This window comes from Amphiprion ocellaris, chromosome 7, assembly GCF_022539595.1.
Source record: "Amphiprion ocellaris isolate individual 3 ecotype Okinawa chromosome 7, ASM2253959v1, whole genome shotgun sequence".
In the NCBI taxonomy this organism is placed as follows: Eukaryota; Metazoa; Chordata; class Actinopteri; family Pomacentridae; genus Amphiprion; species Amphiprion ocellaris.
This window is the reverse complement of record NC_072772.1, coordinates 6,453,739-6,471,433: the sequence shown is the minus strand read 5'-3', so window position 1 is coordinate 6,471,433 and position 17,695 is coordinate 6,453,739. Positions and strand designations below refer to the sequence as shown.

At 38.0% G+C, this 17,695-nt stretch overlaps 1 protein-coding gene across 2 annotated transcripts; it reads left to right on the top strand.

Moving 5' to 3' along the window:
* Positions 1 to 3,574: 3,574 nt before the first annotated feature.
* On the top strand, positions 3,575 to 13,929 carry scn3b (sodium channel, voltage-gated, type III, beta). 2 transcript variants are annotated; one of them, XM_023264837.3, is made up of 6 exons: positions 3,575 to 4,363; positions 6,024 to 6,205; positions 6,282 to 6,510; positions 9,411 to 9,549; positions 12,288 to 12,371; positions 12,914 to 13,929. In XM_023264837.3, the coding sequence occupies exons 1-5, from the start codon at positions 4,309 to 4,311 to the stop codon at positions 12,349 to 12,351; spliced, it is 669 nt and encodes a 222-aa protein (XP_023120605.1). In that variant the 5' UTR covers positions 3,575 to 4,308; the 3' UTR covers positions 12,352 to 12,371; positions 12,914 to 13,929. The 2 variants fall into 2 exon arrangements, with proteins under 2 accessions (XP_023120605.1, XP_023120606.1); XM_023264838.3 differs by lacking the exon at positions 12,288 to 12,371 and having other exon boundaries at positions 3,576 to 4,363.
* The last annotated feature ends 3,766 nt before the right edge of the window (positions 13,930 to 17,695 follow it).

Below are 17,695 nucleotides of genomic sequence, written 5' to 3'. Positions count from 1 at the left end.
CTTCACTTACTATCAGTGTTAGCTTAGAGCTCTGTGCCAAGTCCCCCTGGTTGAGTTTGGCATTGCCCTGTAGCGGTATGTGTGTGCGTGCGCTTGTGCGTTGGAGGGGTGTGGTTCAGTGACTCCCTGAGTTTATAAGCCTTATCAATTAGATTAGCTGCTATGCCACTGATCTGGCCTGTGCGTGTGCCTCACAGCCAGACGTGTCACCACATAAACTCCATGCTGAGCTGCTCTGGAGCCACATGTGTGTGTGACTCTGTGCAATGTGCAGCAGTACAACATTAAGCTTGCTCTAATTGTTTAGGTCAGCACATGGGTTATTTTTTAGAAAGGCTTGCTTTGTCTGATGTGTATATAAGTACATATAGTATACATGCATGTATATTTTTTATCCCATTAAATATTAAGCAGTCAGACTTTATATAGCACTTTTCATACAAATAAAATGCAACACAAAGTGCTTTACAAATAACAAAGATGAAAATGCAATAAAAACAGGACAAACAACCCCCACCCCCAAAGTCATGTTATAAATAGAAGATTTTAAAACACAGGGATTGAGGAACCGATTAACAATTAACACGTGCAGTGAGGAAACACCAGATGAGATGACATGACATAAAATAAGTTAAATATCTGTTATTAAAATAGAGATAGATAGAGGTAGAAATAGAATTCAAAGATGATAGAAAACAGAATAAGAAATGATAACAATGAAGTAAGAAACCGTACATAAATACAGCAATAACTGCTCAGATGCATGCATGCTACTTTGATTCCAAAGACTTGATAATCTTTTTTGCATGAAATTCCTGTATTTTAGATTGGCAAGATTCATAGTAACTTCACATTGCATCAGGATGATGGAGTGTAAAATATACAGATACAATCAACCCACAGATAGATCATAAATGAATAAAAATGATAGACATTTAGAGAGAGATGAGTAAAGTCCTACTTATACTCTACAAATTGCAGCATTAAGAGGTTTTTCTGGCAAGCAGCACATTAGATTTACATCTCAATATCCAGCATGTTTCATCCATGGCTGTCTGCTGTAATCATGTTATAATCTTGAAATCCTTCCAAATCCCTAGAAATCTCCTCTTTGCAATGCATCCTCGAGAAGCCCTGCTAACAAGCACGCACGCATGCACGCACGCACGCACGCACGCACGCACGCACGCACGCACGCACGCACGCACGCACGCACGCACGCTGTCTAGCCCACTCATTTATACATTCAGTCACTTTAATTACTCAGCCCCTGATTTACACAGTTTGGGCGGTTTAATTTTCACCGCCCAAACTGTCATTTTGCTTCTTCTTTTTTTTTTTTTTTGCTTTTTTTTTCATTTAAGAGTTCTGTTTTTATGCTTTATTTGTCACGAGTGCATCCTGTGGTGAAAACTCTTAGACCTGAACATAGACAGAAAAAAAATGACTTTTTTATTCACTCTCCTTTCTTTGAAATGCTTTGCTTTTTGTAGAAAAAAAAAGTCTAGATGCTATGAAAAAAAACAATAAGAAAGCTTGGTTTGAGGCTTCCTGTTGCCTTCCTGAGTGTGCGGGCTGTCACTAAGCAGGCCTCCTGTAGTCACCATGGCACTGCATTACTGTTGCTATGGTTTCCTTATCTGCAGGATGTGGTTCAACCGGGCCTTCCATATTTAGTCTGCTTCGTACTGTGCCAGCCTACTGATGATGCTGACAGCAACACAACAGTGCACTCATCTGCCTCTTTGCTTTTCTTGTTACATTAGAATTTGCACCTTTAACTCTTAAGCATTTTTGCAAAAAAACTGCTGATTCCCCCTCTGAGCATTTGTCAACATCTTTTAGCTCTATGACAGCACGGAGTGAAGGTGAACTCATTTTGATATTGGCAGATTTTTGTATGTTTTTATGTAGAAGAAATTCAAACTGAAATGTAGAGTTACTCTTGTTTTTCTACCTGTGCAAATCTAAAACTGAATAACACTGAAAATCTCAAACTCTTGATTCCTCTGCTCCTTCTGAGTAATCCTCTTGCTATTCCGGATGCAGTGGCTGCCAGATTAAATATTGTGATGTCATTGTGAGATTATTGTGGCTCTTTCAGGCTTGCTGCTGTATCCCAGTTTCCCTTCAAACATCTTTTTTCTTCGATTTTACAGATAATAAAATTAAACGTAACAGCATTTCAGATTTCTTGGTCTAAATCTCTGAAACAATTGGAATAAAATGCAAAATTTAGTTTGTGACATGTAGACCAAACAATAGAAACATCATCTCTCTTGATTATTTGTATGCAAAAGCTAAAATAAGACATATTTTTGCATATTATAAGTGATGGGACGAAGGGTTTTTGTCTATAATGTTTTCTCACAGCCTTTTTAATACAGAGAGGAATAAACAGCCTATAGATGGAAGCTGGTAATAGATTTTCCTCAAGAAAGCACACTGTACACCCATCAGTCTGTCGATGCAAGCCTGCTTTTATTCACATTGGATGTAATGCAGGTCTATAAATCAGAAAAATGCAGAAAATAATGCACCCCTGCATCACCATCACATCTTCAGCTTTTATAATAGAATCACTGCAGTTTTCAGAGAGAGAGAGAAAAGGAATATAATTGGACTGTTAAGCAGGCACTTCAGTGCTCTCTAGTGCGGGTTGTGTTGGTGTGATGGAGTGGAACAAGATCTTTTTCTACCTGAATTACTGTAACTGGATTAGATGAAAACTTTTTTCTTTTTACCCCTTGTATCGTTAGTAAATTCAATGTTTAAAGAGAGTTAAAAGAAAAGTGAGGCAGAAAAAGGGACCAAACTGAAATGTAGTCTCGAAGCATGCAGTTTGTACCCAAATATAGACAGCATATCACCGGAAAGATCCTGCCCTTTCAAAGCTAAGCTCCAGAGGATGGAAGATCATTAAATTAGTGGGTTGTGTCCCTTCAGTTTCATTGCTGCAGTAAGCCAAAGATCTAAATGAGTGTGTTTATGTGTTTGGCTTCCATATGACTTCAGATCCACATGCAGGTTATTAATAGCAGCGCGATTAAAACCTTAATGTCTGTTTTATGGTTTTATGTGTGGATACATGTAAATATGCTTCCAACATGTACACATAGTAAACCTGCTTTCCTGTATTCCTGCAGCCAAACCCTGGCTACATTATTTCATACCACTAAAAAGACTTGAATCCACTTAACATCAGTCCTCTTGTTGTTAGGGAAGCTTGGGAAACAGAAATAATGCAAGTAGTGATGTGTAACAAATGAAATGTCCTGAGAAAGGGCTCTGCTAGCAGCTACTAAACAAGATTATATAACACATGACAAAGGCAGCTTGGCAGTTGCCTCGTTTTAATAGAATAAGCTTTAATAAAACTGATTTGCATTTGTTTGTTTTTTTTACACTCGCAGACAATAAAATGACATGCCATGTTTTGTTTGTTTAGTTCCTGCAGCCAACAGAGAAGAAAAACGCAAACAGGCTTGCATGATGAGTCCGTTTAAGGCCTACCCTAATGACAATAATATGCTCATGCACATTGTCGTGTAGGAGGGAGTGACTCACGCATGCGCATCGAAGCCTCTGCTGCTGCCAGCGCTAAGTGACTGCTGAAAAACAAAGGCAGTGAGCCGCGGCTGGGAAATGTCATCAGTCAACCTTAATGGAGGAAAACAGACTTCAAACAATCAATAGTGTGATTCTTTGAGGGGTGAAATAAGAGAAGTGGTTGCTGTTGTGCTGCTTTGTGCGTGAACAGGACTCCAGATCTCGCAACAGTAAGTGACTGAATCGGCTTTTGAGAATCCACAGGTTCCTTCCAGTCGCTTTTTTAAATATTTTTTTCCTGTGTTTCTGGATGGATCTGAAGTGAAGAACAGCAGCTGTGATCGTGGAAACTGTCACTCCAGTGGCTTTGTCACATCTTGGACTTATTTGTTTCTCCGAGTCGAGGGAATGAGGATGAAGTTAGTAGTTTGCACATAGATGGAGATTTGTTGGAAGACTTGAATTGATGGATTAGAGCGTAAAAACTGCAAACTTCAGTCCAGCATATCTTTTTTTTTTAGGTATTTTTCTAGCTCGAAATCTAGTCTTTCAGCAGACATTTTGGTTTGGATTTTCAGCCGTGAAAAGGAGAAGTTACCTGCACTCTTGTCTGCCGAGGAGCGGCGCTGTCCGTGGTCCTGAAGTCATCTCAGCAACTCTGCTTTCTCACCCCAGACCTGGTGTGAAGACAACTTGAGAAAAAGCAAAAGTTACAGAGACTCCCGTCCACTCCACCAGCGGCTACATACAGCGCTGAATATGATAAGTCAGTACAGAGTTCATCTGCAAACTTTGGTACTTGTGATATTTGTTGGTGAGTATAGTTTTTCTGCAAGATGTTTAAATAATCCGACTGATTATGCTGCATGTTTTATTCCATCAGTTGCACAGATGCATCGGTGGAAAATGGTTTGGGAACCGTCCAACTGGCTGTGAACTCGAAACCTAGTTTCAGAGCTGCCTCCTGCACAGCACAGCCCAGTGATGCCACCATTACATATATATATATATATATATATATATATATATATATATATATATATATATATATATATATATATATATATATATATATATATATATATATATATATATATATATACCCACTGAACTAGAGAACACCAGGGTAAAATTAGTCTCTAGTCTACTTCCTCTTTGTTCCCATGTGTCTCTGCTCTATTTTCATGTGTTTGTATGAGCCCTGAGTGAAAAAAAAAAAAAAGATGAGATAGAATCAATGTTGTCACTGTCTGCCCAGGGGGCTTCGGGTTATATAAGAGCACTGGGCCATATGCTGCAACACGAATACAAGAAGTCAGTCTTTGTGCTCATAATCCACTGAATTATTCTCCTAAAAATATGTATTCACTCCCATTATTCCGCCACCAGTAATTCATCTGTATTTCAATCAGTCCTGTCCCTCACTTGCCCACAATACTTTACAGCTCTACGCCCTTCCTGCTTTCCCTCCATCCAATTATTCCTCCCACTGCTTGCAAACGCTAATGGACAGAGGCCATCATTAGTGCTCGCTGGTCTGGATGATCTTGGATTTGCTATCAGTATTGTGACTCAAGTCTCTACAGTGCTTGCAGAGCTGTATGATTGAATTTATGTCTTTTTAATGCTTGCCCACTTTTGCGTCTGGCTCAAGGTTAGATTAATGTAAGCGGAGACCACAGGAGGTGATGACCCCAATGAGAAAGACTGGGTCAGGGGTTTATTACCACAGATAAAAGCTGTGCCTGTCACAGCAATGGATTCTACCAGACACAGACACTGGAAAAAGACTGAAAATTCAGCTGCTGTCTGTGGCAGTTTGTGGCAGTTCTGCTGGACATTTTGGATTTGTATGATGATTTATTGTGGCTGCATCTTTAATCAGCCTGTAGCCTGAAATGCACTTACATTTACACTGAGGCTACTCTGAAGCAACCTGTTTGGTTCAGTGTACAGGACTGAAAAAATATCTCAAAAATTCAAAAGAGAAACTAGTGCTTCATACTGCTTATGCTTTTCCATTTTCAGTGTATAATTGCTGATAAACTAAACATAAAATGTAACACTAACACATAAGTTAAAACCAACACTCTGCTTTGAGCATTCATTTGTGTCTGTTTTAAAATGTACTACTAGTCTATTTGCTAAAAAAGTCTATGCAAACAACGTTTTTATTTTAAAAGTTTGGTATGATGCTTCCTCTTTCAATGAAATGTCTGTTCCCAATGTTTGGTAATTTCAGGTTTCCACATCGTTGTGTTAATGCATATTGGACCATGAGTCAAACTAGCTGTACTTACACATCTTAAACTCAATTTAATGATGATCCCAGTTTTAAAAAAAAAAAAAAAACCAAGTTCAACAGAAAGCCAAGCATCCAATTAGAAAACCAATATTTTCTCTGGAGCAGGACTTTGAATTTGTACATATTGACTGCTGAGCTAAATCTATTCAACATTTCCATGCTCCTCTAGTCCACCCAAGCAGGCCGGTATGTGTCGATGTCCCGTCGGAGACAGAAGCAGTCCTGGGAAAACCCATGAGGCTGACTTGCATCTTCTGTATGAAGCGGGAGGAGGTCAAAGCAAAGACACGTGTGGATTGGTACTACATGCCCACAGCAGCAGAAAAAGACATCATACCCGAAAAAACACATGTAGGTTGCTGCCACATGATATGTTGTATTTGTGGTCATACTAGTGTTGATATATTTTATATGTGTCCTTTCCTAGATATACAAATATGAGGATTCCAATGCAGAAGACGTGGATGGACCATTTAAGGGCCGTCTGGCCTGGAGTGGGAGCCAAGACTTGCAAGATGTGTCCATCTTAATCCTCAACGTCAGCTATAATGACAGTGGTTTCTATGAGTGCACAGTCCTTCGTGAGTTTGAGTTTGGCTTCTTCACTCCCTCCTTCTCCAAAACCAAGAACATCACGCTGAATGTGAAAGAGAAAGGTGCGGATAATTATAATTTTCTTTCATGTTACTTTGCCCCATTTTTTGCACAGATTTATCAAAATGCTGGGCTTCCTATCAGCACCATAAAATCAAAGTGTGATAAATAGAAGTTATTTCAAGGGCAGTAATAGTTGGGGGTTGATTAAACTGAAAAATCTCCCAAATCTCTACCCAGCATTAGTTTCTGTACGGTGTCTTCTTTCCTGCATTTTTTTATTTTTACAATATCAGCAGCCTTGATGTATTTTAAAGCGTGTTCTCGGAATTGACTCAGTGCAAAGAGTTTGCTTTGCAGATGCAGGACAGCATAACTGACGATTTACCTTCAGCGCTGCACATTTTACCACAGAGCGAAACACTAGTCTGCGTGCTGTGTTGACTTCTGTGTACTGAGTGTTCTCTTTGTGCTGTACATGCCCCTCATTTAATGTTGCATAAAGTGTTTATCAGACTGCGATAAGTGGGTTTCCCAATTTATTATATATTTCCGACTCGTTGTTTTCGCTAAGTGATGCATAAGTGTGAAGCCAGTCTGCCACTAACAGCCACTTTCCTTCCCTCCTCCCCTCCTTTTCCTGTGATTGTATTGATTTAAGAGGAATAACTGTGTGTTTTGTTTTGTCTGCCTCTATTGTCCATCAAAGCTTTCTTCTGTTGTCAGTGAAGGGGTTAATTCAAACCAGCTACTTTGCTATCTATTATAAGGGGTAATGTATTCTGCTTCCTGAATGCTTGGCTTGCTGAATGTGCCATTTTTCCACCTTGATCGAATATACAACATGTATATTTGGAACTACTTAATTCTCCTCATTTCTTTAACTTTACATTTTCTATACATGCTTGCACATGGTATATAGTTGACTGCAAGATTCACATAAAGATAGGTTACTTGTATGAAAGTGGTTGGCTTGTATCTGTTAAAAAAAGAGTGCAGAATTGATGTGATGATCCTCTGAAATGCAAATTTTAAAAAATATAGTAGAGTTTGATATATTTTATTTTTTACTGTATACTTATTTAAACGCCTCTCCTTCATATTTCATACAACAGTGGTATCAAATTCACAAAGCCTTCAGCCAGTGTGCTGACCATAGCTGGGTATCATGTTACGGTAATGATGTCCATAGCATCGTAGCATGGATTGGCTCATGACCAGCATATCTGTGCTTTCCCATCGAAGGGATTACATTACACAAATAGCCTCTATTCCTGCAGGTTCTGCAGAATCAAATCAAAAAATCTGTCAGCTGTCTGGTTTAGCAGGCTTTCTGGAATTTGGTACACATTCACTGGCACAGTGGTTCACAGTGGCTCAAAATTATCCTGAAATAAAAGATATTAGAAAGGACAAGTTCACATTTTTTTCACACAAATGTCAGGTGCACATATATACATTGAAACAGCTTTTTGCTTGCTGTCATCCTTCCTCTTGTTCATAATGTCCATTAGATGTTACTTTATAAAGTGCTTCCATTTTAAATTACTTGTGCAAAGGCATATTTGAAACCATTATTTTCTTAGAAACAAAATCCCTCTTAATATAGTCTGACATACTGAAAGTAGATTGTGGGTATGAGCTTGCTTGGTTTAAGGAAATGCAAGAAATTGTGTTTTTTCTTCCTAAAACAGAATCATAATGAGGTGCATCCTTAGACAAGACTAACTTATTATTATTCCTACTGTCACTATTATTTCACTGCAGCTCAAAGAAAACACAATATATAGAAAAACAATACTGAGGAAGTCTGCACTGAAAAGAATGTGATGGTAAATTATTGCCTTCATAGAACGTATTTGACAACAGTGGCCATATTAATCTTAATATGTATATATAATACTTCTGCATGGAACAAGGGCTTAGTATGCAGGATAGGAATTTAGTCAATGGCTAATGTGTAGATGAGGAGCAATTACAGTGAGCAAAGACTGTTCTAGTGCTCAAATGGGCAAACTATTAATGCTTTAAAACAGACATACAAAAATATGAAGCGATCCTATAAAATAAAATGTGATAAATGAATTGTTTGTAATGTTATTAGTCATACAGTGGTATATATAAAACAGAAGTATGAGGTAGTCACATCTTTAAACTTTAATCAGTTTCATGCTCTGAGAACCACTGTGACTTTGATAATTCATCTTATTTCACACTTAAAGGTACCCTGTGGAGTTTCTGTGTATTTATGAATTTGTATATATTCACATAAATGCATATGGGATGTGGTATCCTGCTAGAATTAGAAAGTTGACTATGGTTTCAAGCAACCACTATTATAAACAATATATGATTTAATATCTTTTCTCAATGGACTAAATGCATCCAATATGATATTATAGTTAATTTCAAGGATACAGATAATACATTTTGTTAGAAAACACTGATTATAAACACACCTGGTTCAGGCATATGGGTTCTGTAAAGCATCTTGAGACAAACTGAATTGCTATTGACGCTATATAAATACAATTTAATTGAACTGAACCTGAGAGAAATCTCCATTGGGTACCTTTAACTCTTTAGGCTCCGATATCATTATACCACAGGTATGGTCATAATATTTTGTGTCATTTTTAAGTGTGCTTACAAACAGGATGCTCATCAGAAAACATGATTTTACTGCTTAATGTTCAGCTACATAGTAATAATGATTGCTCATACTGAGTTGAACTTGTTATTCAGTGAAATGAGAGCAAACTGTTGAAGTATACTGTATAAATACTGCCTTCTCATCATGAATGACAGTCGATTGTGGGTCAGCAGTGTTTGAATAAGCTTAGCATACTTCCTTAAACGTGTGACGAAAGTCTCTCTTGCCCTTTTCTGGACAAAAACTAAGTTCAGAGGAAGGATGCTTGCTGAATAATACATGTCCCTTGCCGCTGTTTGTTCCCCACAGCCACTGACGACACCACAGCAATCTACTCTGAGATCATGATGTATGTGTTGCTGGTGTTCTTGACCTTCTGGCTGCTGGTAGAAATGGTCTACTGCTACAGGAAGATCTCCAAGTCTGATGAGCAGGCGCAAGACACTGCGTGAGTCTCACACAGCTAAATGTACTGATCCACAGAGAGACACACACACAGATAAGTCTGAGGAGCAAAGTGACAGAACAGCAAATTGAAACACTCTGTGTCCTGAACTTGTTGTGACATGTCCAGATATATATATATATGTGTGTATTAACTTTCTCTTCTTTTTTATGGCTCAAAACACAGTAAGGCAGTGTGCTCATATTCAAGACAGTCACATGGAAACATATGCCCAAATAACTGAAAGTGTTGCCTGCTTGAATTTCTGGTCATTGCATAATAGCAATTTGAAATCTCAGAAACTTGTCAGGAGGAGAGATTTAGGAGGCAATCAAGAAGAGATCAGGACAGAGAGAAAGGGAGAGAGTAGTGCCTGCAAACAAACAAACAGACAGACAGACAGACAAGTAATTGAGTTTCCACTGCATCAGTTTATAACCCTCTTGCAACAGTAATCCGTCTTTTCACTTAGATTGCCTGACAGGCCTGAATAATTCTTAACACTGCTGACTGCTCTTTTTTTTTTTCTCAAAACAACCTTTTTACATCCGTGGTGGATTTTCAGCTCCATCAGAAACTGGCTTTTTGCATCACTTTGCCAGTACTGTCAAAGGCCCAGACGCACCTGTACAGTCAGCTCCCACTGGGTTTTCATGGTGTTGACTAAGCCAGTCGATTCAGGTTGACTACTTTTGTACAGGCAATTTGTAGCCTGAAGAGAACAATCTCAGATAACACACAGCACATGTGCTGATCAGGTGGTTGTTACTTTGCAAACAATTAATGCCGATCTCAAATCTGACTCCTTCGGTGACACATTGACCCCAAATACTGCACAATGTGTTTTTCACGCTATCTGTGTTTTCGGAGGAGTAAATATACAGAGGTTGGAGAAAATACAAAATGATAGAATAGTATGTATATCCTTGTTGTTGGTATTGAGGGAAACAAAAGGTCTCATTTTACAGATCTGTTATATCCAAATCATTTCTTGTATATACTATTTAACTGTAAAATAAGAGGCCAAAACTGTCAGTAATGTTCATATTCAAAATCAGTATATATGGCTGCAAAATTGCACAGTTTTGCTATCTTCATATTTGCTAAAAAGTGTCAACATTTTACAGACATTTATTATTATTTTCAGCATTTCTACAGTTTTTCGACATTACAGTAATCCACTATTATATTTTAAATAGATTTGGCACCTATGCTGTCAGATTTTCAGTGGTTTTTTTTAAACCTGATTTTATTTCTTTAGTTATTTTACTTTTTTAAGTGCAGAAATTCTCTGCTAATAATGTTAAATGATAGATTGCCTGCTATTCTGGTTTACACTAGCAATCAATTGGGATTCATTTGGAGTATCCTAATTTAACATTGTCATTTTCTCTCTATTTCTAGTGGTCAATTCCACTAAAAGTAGAATGCGAGTTCCATCTGGAAAGTTGTACATGAATTACTACCTAACAATGTAACAAAAACAAACCATATATTATAAATATAAACCAATGCAACTATAGCACAAACTATGATCTCAAAAACTATTGAATTCAATAAAAAGACAAAATAAAATGTTTCTTTGGTGAACCAATTAGTTGATCAATTGGAAATGAAGTAGCGACAACTTTAATAACTGACAATGTATTGCACAGCTGTTCAAACATGAGGATCTACAGTTTTGTCTTGTTTTTCCCCCCATACCCCAAAAAATAGTATATATTGTTTAATAGTTGATAAGTCATAACAAACACTTTAAAGATGTCACTCTGGGAGTTCTCTGTAATTTTATAGGCAAAACTATGGACAAATATAAGAATAAAATATGTAGCAAAAGGTCATAAATGTGTTAATTAGTAAATAAAAATTGGCCATGGAAGGTGATGTACAGTAAGATGCAACATTTAACAGCCCATTTAAGCCTTCTGACTTCGTTTGTTCGTACGTTCAGTATAAAACATATCTTTGCCCTCGGCATTTAGATAAAGTTTACTGACCTATTAAGCTGCACATTAAGCTAAGCATGGTCGAATGTGTGTAACACTGTAAACCTCATCAGTCCCCACAGCTGAAAGAGTTAATGGGTTGTGGCAAAATCACAGCCATTATTGACCTGTAGGACAATGCATCCCACAGCGGGAAGCTAGGCTGTTCTCAGCTATCCGGACTTACTGAATATATACGACAAGTAGAACATTTTTAAGGTTACATTTTGTGATGCATTAGTGCTTCAGATCTTATTAGTCATGTTGCTGAAGGGAAAGATTGAAAGCAGCAGCGACATGTGATAATCTGTCAAAGAACTAAATGAGACGATATTTGAAACTTGCTGACAGAGCCACAAAACTCTTTTAACTTAGATGAATTTTGCTTCGTCTACACAGTTTCTGTGCAGTTCTGTTGAACTGAGAGCATATTTAGCGAAGGTACTGTGCCTTTTAACAAGCTGAAAGTTTGATATTAAATACTAAATGAGCATGTCAAGTCTCCCTGATGTGCAGACCACACAGTCTCTCCCCAGCAGCTCGTATTACAGTGATGGTTTTTATCTCTTAAAATGTATTCCCTGTGGGGGTGTACACTCATGAATTAGAGGCTAATGTTCATACACAAAAGCGTCGCTGTTCCAACTAAATGAAGATTCTTTCATGTTGCACTAAACTGTGGTTGTATGGTGCAGAGAGAATTCCACATCACCAGGTTTTAGACAAGCCTTTGTTTTTCTACCAATCTGCCCACAGGACAAACTACCTAGCCATTCCCTCTGAGCAGAAAGACAATCCAGCTGCTCCTGTTACCGAATAAAAGTGGTTGTCATTGACACGGTATTTTACATGTGATCCTCTCAACCTGATCAAATCATCCTCCCTCTCTCTCTTTCAATTCATTGTTTGTACATATATTACTCATAATTGTGTAACTCTGTAGTGGACTCCTGTTGCTTCAACTCCCTCTGTGTCTCCACCTGCTTGTTTCGTCACATAAAGGTATCATTCTTGCCATTTTTGGAAATATTACCCAATCACAAATCTTCCATTTGCATTCACTCTCCATTCAGTCTATGACCTATCTCATATTAAAGGTTTTATATGCAATATGTATGAAAAGCATTACAAAGGAACATGGCAATTTAATTTCAAATATATAAATAATTCAGACACAGTCTCCTGGTACTCTTCTGCATAGTAAGGATGTAGTAAATCTAAAATGTATGATAATTTCATGTTTACGATATAGGACTCCTGAGTTGTAATAATGCTAAAGGACACAGCTGTTTATGTGAATTATATTATACTACATTTATGCATTGTTCCAGATGTTCCACTGGTTATTTAGGATATAAATCATGTACTTCTGCTCTCCTCAGATATTAACCAACCATGAAGAGATGTCAGTGTCATGGGTTGGAGACGGGCACAGATTCCCCATCCTTATCTGTGCCACTATGAAGGTGTCATTACTCCCAGACAGCTGTGGGAATCCTGCCAACTGACCTCCCCTGTTTATCGACTGTGTCCTGTGAAGAGCCAGTCAAAAATGTCCAAGTGCTCAATTTTTATCCTAATTTTCCTTTCATTCTTTTTTTTTTTTTTTTACCTCCGTGCCAGGCATCTGACATCAAGTGCTTTCACAAATACAGCAGGTTGAAGGACAAAAATGTTAGTGTTGTGCACTTATCATCAGATAAATACCAGCCACGCTTCATTTCAACCTGCCAGTGTGTGAACTTACTAAATATTTTCCTAGTAGTTAGTAGTGCCTCTGTGATTTATATAACCTATATAAACCGATATGACCCAAACTGTCCTACTATTGTTGGCTGTTAGGTACAACTTCTATATTGACTCAGTAGTACTTGTTTCATTTATTTTCTTTTCTTACAATTTTATAGATAATGTTGAGACTTTTGATTATTTGTATTGGCCAAAAGTCTTTTTAAGGAAATTGGATTGCACAGCTTTTATACTGTATGGATGTTCATTTATCTCTGTGTTGCTATATCCATCAATGAAGCCATTACTGCCAACGCTGTACAAATATACAGATAATATTCTATCAAGTCACACTGTTTGAGTTGATCTGTATTCATCTAGAGGTCTTTCCTATACTTCCTTCCGTATAAATCTTTAATCTGTGTTCAGCACTAATGTCAAATTACATCCAGTGGGTTAAATCTTACTGCATACAGTTACTCTAATTTATTCTTGAAGCTTTGACTGTTGCTGGTGTTCTACAGTAGCACTGCTATTGAGACTAAATGTGTGCCTCTTTCTATAGTACAAAACTGTAGAAATGAATATATTGTGATTCAGTCATACCATGCTGTCTATTACAGATATGTGTGAGTGAGCTGCTTTTAACAATTAAATGCAATGCATTCCACATTTTGTGTTGAGGGTCTCTCTTGTTTTCTGAAAGCACTTCTTGGGTGTAATTGCTCAGATGCCATTGAAATTACACGATAAAAGGAGTCCACTTGCCAGACTTTTACTCTAAAAGGCTGCTGAGAGGAAAATGCAGTATTGACGCTCTGCAGCCTCTGTCTTAAGTTCTTCTTATTATCTGTGACTGCAGTGGTGCTGAAAGGAAGAGAAGCTGGCTTTACATCCAGCACAATAAGCACCTCTGGTGTTTCCAGCTCTCATTAACACTGCACAGAAGCAGCTAACAAAGCGATTTTCGATTAGTTTCTGCACTCTGTGGCTTTTGATTGTCAGTCTTCACGGAGCTCAGACATACTATTGCAAAGCAGAGTTTTAGTCTGATGGTACGGATGTGCAAAGCTAGACATGCAGCAAAAGGTGAAAGCAGAGAGAGAGAGAGAAGGAGATGAGGACCGGCAGTTAGAGAGGGATATGATGTACGTTGCTCTTTTAGCTAGCCATGACCCACAGCAGTGACAGATATAGCAGCAGCTGTTGTTATAGCAACCCAGACATGCCTGTAGCAAGGCAGATTGCCTGGCAAAGATATTACCATATGACAGTTGAGACATTCATCTATGCAGCACCATAAAAAATCTTGAGTGGTTTATTACTTGATATACACAAACTATGAAGAAGGCAGTGTGCATATTTGACTCCAGGAGGAGGTGAAGATGCTTAATAGACTATTTGAGATCAGAAGGAATACCTACACATACCAAGGTCAGGTATACTGTCTCCATGGCAAATAGGTAACCAGTGCACCCTTTATCCATCCATCAAGTTCACATAAATTGGTTATTGATTGTGCGACACATCCCATAAACTCTGCAACAATATGGCATTATGGCGTTGAGATGTGAATTGTGAAAGTGCAATTCTGTTACCCTCCCCCCTCCTGTCCCTCTCCCTCACTTTCTCCCAGCCTCGCAGTGTCTCTCCCTTTTCCCGCTCTATTGTTACAGCGTGCCTCCCTGAGGATACAACCCAGTAATACGGCCCACATTCTACTAAAATACGTTTCAATTAAACCACCAGGCCTCGGTGCTCTAGTAAGCATTTCAAGCCATATCCGATCAAGAAGATGGACTAGCTGTGACTATGAGCACTCTGAATCTAGACATAATTTTCTTTGTTCGGAAATGTAAATAGCTAATCACATAAATTATCACTAATGACAGAAAGGGATCTAAAAGCTCAGCTGACCCAACTGATGAAGCAATGTGTTCATCTTTTCCTCTGTTCTGGTCTCTAGTTAGTTATTTTAAAGTTGCCTAAAGTGGTTGCAGCTATTTGTCATTTTGACATCATAAAATATGACCTGAAATCATTAATCATGCAATCTGCAGTCCACAATGCTTATCTATCTACGGAGGGTCTCTGTCTCCCCCTAGTGTAAAGCATATCATGTCATCAAACTGACATGTAATCAAAGCCAAGTTAAGAATGTCAAGCTCTTTCTCTCTCTCAATGAAGATTCTCACACCTAAATAAAATGCATCCTGTTGGACACCCGGAGGATGAGATTTTACAAGATGCTGATGATTGCAATACTATATAGTGAAGTCAGATATTTCAGTTATCAGTTTATTGACTATCTCCATTTGGAAGCAGGCTTGATCAGAAATGCTTGGCTGTGGTCTGAGGATTGATACAACATGCTGGATGCTTGCTGCCAGACATCATCCAGAAACACAAGTTATTGATTGCTGATCAATACTCACTTTGCTGGATGTGAATTCTATCTGTTTTAGCATTAAATAGTTATGATAGATGGGAACATATTGAGTGAGTAAAGTGAATGATTATTATGCTTTGGTTTTCTGATTATTATTATTATTTTTTTTTTTTTTTTAGCTGGGATGCTGTGAAACCTGTTTGCTCTCCATCCTCCTCTCCTCTCCTCTACTCAAGAGTCGACTGTGTGGTAGAATCTGAAGGGATTTTCAAAGCATTGTACCACGCCAGCCTGGAGGGAGAAAGGTGTTCCCACAGTCATTCTCCTGCCTTACTGATTTCTTTTAGCTGGTGAAGAAAGATGAGCGCACACATTTTTTAATGCACACATAGAAACTAAATAATTTCCTTCACGGAAGCTCTAACCATAGGCATCCCACTCATAATTATAAACCATCACACATTTCATGCTTTATACTTCTAGACAGGGCTGAGCTGTTGACTTTTCCACACAAAAACAGCCCACACGTTATTAATTCATTTTTTGGAATGTGCGCGCTTCAGCTTGATTACAGACTCCCAGCCAGGCAGAAAGAAGAGATATTTTTGCATTCTTAAAGAGCTCCCTTTTTGTTGACATAAATTGCAAAACTGGAATCAAGTGCCTCAGACCAAAGACGGAGTTAAAGCCAGAGTCTTTTCATCCGATCAGGCTGTGTTGATAATAAATCAGCAATAATTAGACTCACCTTTGAAAACAAATGATGTGATAGTGAAAAACCATATGGTTTATTTGAAAGGTAAGCCAATTAATAAGAGTAACAGATCACTGAACTGTGTTATATGTCGTTCAAAGATAAATATCTCCCTAGATACACAGCATTAAACATCAATAATTGATTTGTCAGGCGTTTACAGTCTAAATAGGTCTTTTTCATCCAAAAAAAACCTAACATGAAATATGTTCAACAACACAGTTAAGGAATGGAGTATTTTGGAAAACACACCTTCTTGCTTTCTTGCCCAGAATAAGATGAGAACACAGATAACACTCTCATAAGCTATCTCTCTGGGAAAAATAAAATAAGACTAGAGCCAACAGCCATTTAACTGAGCCCAATATATAAAATGGGAACAGATGGTAACAACTAGCCAAGCTCCGGCCAAAACTAAAAGCACCCATCCAACCAAACAAACAAACCAATATACACCACATTCATTAATACATTTTAGAGGTGCTAGGATAGATCCAGATCCAGTCTTTATGTTCTCATCTAACAATCTCCTAATCCAACTCTTAAAAAAAAGAAAACAAGCTTAATATCCAAAATAACAAACTTAAATTTCTATTTAATCTTGCAAGTCGTTCCAACCAGAAAGAAAAGAAAAATGTCCCTCTTTGATTTCTCTTCACAGAAGAAAAATGTAACTACTGTTACAAGGTCATGCTGAGAAAGGACTTCTGTGCCTTTTTCTCCCCCCATTTTTAACACTGACATGTATCACATTTCTTCACAAGCCAACTAAATGGAAAAACAATCATTTGATCTCAATTTTTGCTTCTCAACAGGCGATTTTGTCAGCAGTTACACGACAGCCTGCTAATTGGCTACATTAACACACTATTATTTGGTCAATGTTTGATTAGAGATTTACCTTGCACTCCCTGACTCATACATTCTTCAAAGTCAATTCTTATTATGGAAACAGAAACCTGCTGGCACAACACATCATTCAAGTGTTTATAGCATCTTTGTCAGCCATCAAATTATACCTGCACCAACTCTGAAGCACCTCTGGAAATGATTTCCACTCAGATTTAGCATAATCTGACTTTGGACAATGTACACAGTCCCCGTGTCTATATAATTATATCAACCTTGCCTTTACAGAGTTCTTATCATCTCCTTGTGGTGTCATTGGCAGAACAGAGAGCGAAGAGGTGGAGGTGTCTGACAAAAAGAGAGCTTCTCCTGACTACTGAATGAGAATCAGATCTGCCTCAGGAATATTCATTTGCTGTCATGTGATCCACCAAGGCAACTTTT

What these genes read in the sequence shown, in the direction of transcription:
- scn3b (XM_023264837.3), top strand. Translation starts at nt 4,309, where the DNA reads ATGATAAGTCAGTACAGAGTTCATCTGCAAACTTTGGTACTTGTGATA. An exon ending in GGTACTTGTGATATTTGTTG is followed by an intron (nt 4,364 to 6,023) that starts GTGAGTATAGTT and finishes ATGCTCCTCTAG; the next exon opens with TCCACCCAAGCAGGCCGGTA. An exon ending in TCATACCCGAAAAAACACAT is followed by an intron (nt 6,206 to 6,281) that starts GTAGGTTGCTGC and finishes GTCCTTTCCTAG; the next exon opens with ATATACAAATATGAGGATTC.